This window comes from Quercus suber, unplaced genomic scaffold (genome assembly GCF_002906115.3).
Source record: "Quercus suber isolate HL8 unplaced genomic scaffold, Cork oak 2.0 scaffold_176, whole genome shotgun sequence".
In the NCBI taxonomy this organism is placed as follows: Eukaryota; Viridiplantae; Streptophyta; class Magnoliopsida; order Fagales; family Fagaceae; genus Quercus; species Quercus suber.
In genome coordinates this window covers 248,758-253,554 of record NW_027069636.1, presented here as the reverse complement: position 1 = coordinate 253,554, position 4,797 = coordinate 248,758, and the positions used below count along the sequence as shown (strand labels likewise).

Below are 4,797 nucleotides of genomic sequence, written 5' to 3'. Positions count from 1 at the left end.
TTTTTTTTTTTTTAAGTAAACTCTGTCCAAGTGGTATCAAGTATGTCATTAGCATCTGCCAATGTACTTCAAATTCTGTTATGACTTCAGCTTGTAAAAATCGTAATTTTTTTATTAGCATATCTTTTGACTAACTGAAATTTGAGCATAATGGGATTGACCATAAGTTTATTGCTTTAAAATTAAACAAGAATCAGCAATTGGTTAATTTCTTTAATTTTTTTTCCACCTCATAGGGAAAATTAGTAACATCATTTTAATCCTTATGCACTTCTATTATAAACAACCCTCACTCTAATTGCTTCTTAAAAATACTACTCCAAACAAAAGTCTATAAGTTCTCTTTGAATTTTCTAAATTAGTAGTATAAATAAGGAAGTAATTATTTAATTTTTTTATAAAAAGTAGAGAGAAGTCCTGAATCTTATTCTCATCATTCTAGTTCTTGCTCTTTTACTGTGAAAAATCCTATTCTCCTTCATATCATTGAAGAACCACAATCAGATGGGTTTGAACCTACCACTTAAGGTTTAAGAATCCAATCAAAACCTACTTAAGATTTATAATTTTTTCTGAAAATATGAAGAAAAATTGATCACATTCAAATTCAATCCATCTCCCTCCCATTGAACCTACCACTTAAGATTTAAGAATCTAATAAGAAAAACAGCAAAACCCATACCAAATCAACAAAACCCATACAAAATCAAGTGATTAACGTCCAAAAAAAAACCAGTTCCATTGATATTTCGAAATTAAAAATAGGGGAAAACCTCCAAATCATGAGAAAACAAACCTTGAGATTGTGACACTAGACTAACAGCGGATTCGACATCTTTTTCAGGCTCTAAAAATAACTCCGGTGATCACTGTGGCGGAATGAAGCTCCGTTGTGGGGAGGAGGAGGAGAGTCTGCCCTTGGTTTGCCTTTTGAAGAAGAAGCTTTGAACGTGTTTGAGGAACATTTGGGGTTTTAATTGGGTTATAATGGCATGTAATAAGGTGTGTTGAGTTTAAATGTTTTGGCTGACATGTCGCTCCAGGATTGGCTGATTGGCTGGCGTAAAAGGTGTCTTTTACGCCAGCTCCGGATGTAACTTATTCTCAAAATAAAATGGATACAATAAAAAAGCTCATGTAGTGATGAGGCACGCCATAATCTGGTAGTAAAACATGCATACAAAAAAAATGATCAGATCACAGATCACGCGTGCTTCAGCCTTCATGGGAGCTGCATGTGTTGGGCCGCCTCTTAAGTCTTAATGCATCTCCAATAATTCATTATTTTATTATACGAAGTCATTAACTGATGATGTTTGAAACATTTTTTTTATCAATTAAACCAAAAAACAAATAGTTACCCACAAAAAAGGAAAAGGAAAAGAATTCATCTAGAAAATAGCTATCTTTGTGCTTGATTATTATTCACAATGACTTCGGAACCTGAAGAATAGGTGTTAATTAATAAGGCTTTAGTTGAAAACTGTTCATCTTGGATGGTCATTTTGTTTGATTTTTAAGGTATTTACCCCAAGAGTCGGTACGGTTGTTGTCGTTGCTGGTCGTTAGGGTATTAAGTTAGTACTTATTAAGTTTTTTTTTTTGAAACATTTTATATAGCTTTTTACTTTTTACTTTTTATTTTTATAAAATAGTGCTAAAATATACATACACCTTAAAAAAATTTAAAAAAGTTAGAAAAACAGTAAGAAGCCAAACTCACCCTAAGAGTGTGTTTGGGAAAAGCTTTTTTACTTTTTGTCTCAAATTTTTACAAGTAGTCTAATTTTTTTAAGCTCATTTTAAGAATAAATTAACTTTTAACTTTTTGTTATATATTTAACATAAAAATTATATATATATATATATTTATAAATAATATACTAATACGCTATCACAAATAAAAAGTTCCCAAACATACTCTAACTATCAGTTGTACTATATATAGATGTAAAATATCATTTTCATAGCTACATATGTAGACATGCGTGCAACATATGTGGACATGCGTGCAACAAATTTTAGTAATTAGATCAATTTTGCTGAACATAATGAGCAAATGAATGTAATAAGATTTTATCTTGAAACTGCTTACCTTTTTCTAAAAAAGAAAAAGAAAAAGTAAAGAATTTCTCTTAAAACTATAGGTATATCATCTCTATCTTCTGAAATCTAAATGTGTAATTCTAGTGCCCCAACTTGTGGGACAACTTGTACCACAACTTGTGGCACCAGACTTTTTTAATCTAAAGAGAGGAAGAGCCACAACTTGTACAAACATGACGTGACAGACTTGATTTGATTTGTGATGATCTACAAGCAACCACGTCGGTGATTCATCCAAAAAAGAAAAGCAACAGCGTTGGTGCTTGGGTGGCCATGCCTCCCCCCAAAAATGAAAAAAATGTTATAACATATGATATGTAAGTATTTTACAATTTGGGCTTCAAAATTTTGACTTGTCCATTACTCAAATATTTAAACTAGTCTAATGAACCTCTAAAAAGATGATTTAGAAAGATTATAAATTCTTTTATATATAAATGTGTGTGTGAGACGTGAGTTTATATTATATTTGGTATAATTCTAAACTATATATTTGTTACACTACTCAATATTTTTTTTTTATTAAATGTAAATTTTAATAAATCTATCATGAATTAGGTTTTCTTCTTATGTACTACATACTTGAAAAATTTTAAGATGATTTGCAATCAATAACTATATCATTAATTAAATATTTAATTTTAAGTTTTTGTAGTTTTAATTGTGCATAAAAGATAATTTTCTAGTTCAAATAATAAGTAGCATATGATTAACATGAAATTTGACATGTATGTTAAGAACTTATAAAACATGTAATCCAATGATAGGAATTTCAAAATTTTAATTTAATAAAAAGTTTTTAAGTGATGTAATATTACTTTTACACTATGTGTAACTTGATCTTAACCTTATATATTGCAAAAAAAAAAAAAAAAAAAAAATCGTGGATATACTATTGCCTAAAATGATTGTTACATGCAATGGTGGTGGAGTCAAAAAAATTTGTTGGGGGTCAAATATTTGACAATTTTTTTTTCTTCCTAATTATCTCATTAGCTAGCATTGCATATGATATGGCAAAGTTAAAACCAATCCTCCTGAAAATCAGAAAATCAGTAGACTAGGATGCAAAAATGCTTAGGAAGGACAGTGTATGAGTAGCACACTTTGATTTAAGGGAAAAATTAATGTACATCCTAAGATGAATTTTGGTTTAGAAAAATTATTTTTTTAATAAAAAAAGAAAAAAGCGATTGACTTTTTTTGATAATTTTTTTTATATTTCTTGTGAAAGTGATATTAATTTTTTTTAAAAAAAATAATCTATTACTATATACATACGAGCAACTATTAACATGACCTTTTTTTTTTAATTTTTTTTTATCACCAGTAATAAATTGCATTTGTCAACGACCGACTGGGCATTTACTCTTCAACATGTGTTAAATACTAATCAAAGTGGCCGGGTTATTAAAAAAAAAAACTAATCAAACTGATATGGTGCACCCTTGAGCTGGGAATTTATTAATTCTTCTTGCGTGGCCTAGAGTGCAGCCCATTTATTTTAATATGAAATTATTTTCAACCAAAAAAAAATAATAATAAAATTAAAAACCAAAAACAAAAGGCAATCTGACTTCGAGCACTGATTTAATTTTATAAAAGTAGTCTTTTTTTTTTTTTTTAGTCTATATATAGTTGAAACTCAGTTTATAGGCCAAATATAGGATAGTGATCCCTCTATAATCTATATATATAGATGCTTGAAAAATCTTACTACATAAAACTTTATATAAAAGCACCTCTCCACTCCCCCATTATATGTTAGAGATTGATGCCTTGGATCGATCTCAATTTCTCAACTTAACACGCAACAAAGTTTCCATCATACCTATTAGAACCCTTTATATTTGCTAGTCCCTCTGCCTATAGCTAAAACCTTTTCATCTTCCGTCTCATCCTCAAGTTCCACTTGAGCAAAAATGGCTACAACTTGCTTGGATTTACCCCAAAACTCCTCTAATCACCTAGAAGATTATCATGGAAGAATATCTGCTTCAATTCCATTCACATGGGAATCTCAACCAGGTACTCCTAAGCACAACTTTCATGAAATTGAAGCTGATAATGATAATCTTCCTCCTCTCACACCTCCACCTTCCTATAGTTATTCCGTAACCACAAGAAAACACGCCAGAAAGTACTCGAAGACCAATCTTATATACGCCATCTTTCCCAAGCACAATAAAAAGAAAACACGTCCGCCAACATCACCATCATCATCATCATCATCTTCTTCTTCTTTTTCATTCTATACATCTTCACTACCATTGCCACAATCATATTCAGTGTCATCTTCTACAGTGTTGAACTCTCAACGACATGGCTCAAGATCATCATTTGGTTCAAGCATGGATGAGGAAGAACACGAATATGAATTGCCCGCTCCATCTTTGTGTGCATGCATAAGTTTCAATCGTAAAGCGAGTAGAAGGTTTAGAGGATTTTATGCATCCATTATCAAGGTATTGGTTAAGAGGTTATGAGTAAACAATTGGAGTTTCTGCATCGATCTGTGGCAGCTCTTGTTTGTTCTTATATATTTTCATGCACTGATAAACGATTTATATACGAGTACCTTGTCGAAGTACTGATCCTTGGATGGATCAAACTCATCATGTTATATTATGATTATCTAAGTTCGCTTATTTTCTTCTTTTGCAAGAAATTAAATCGAGCAACTATTCTGCC

At 30.7% G+C, this 4,797-nt stretch overlaps 1 protein-coding gene across 1 annotated transcript in view; it reads left to right on the top strand.

The window, feature by feature from the left end:
- Positions 1 to 4,028: 4,028 nt before the first annotated feature.
- Positions 4,029 to 4,797, top strand: part of LOC111992121 (uncharacterized) — a 2,618-nt gene continuing 1,849 nt past the window's right edge. The window contains 1 exon segment of the mRNA XM_065778214.1: positions 4,029 to 4,585. Within this exon segment, the coding sequence (XP_065634286.1) occupies positions 4,029 to 4,585 (557 nt within the window).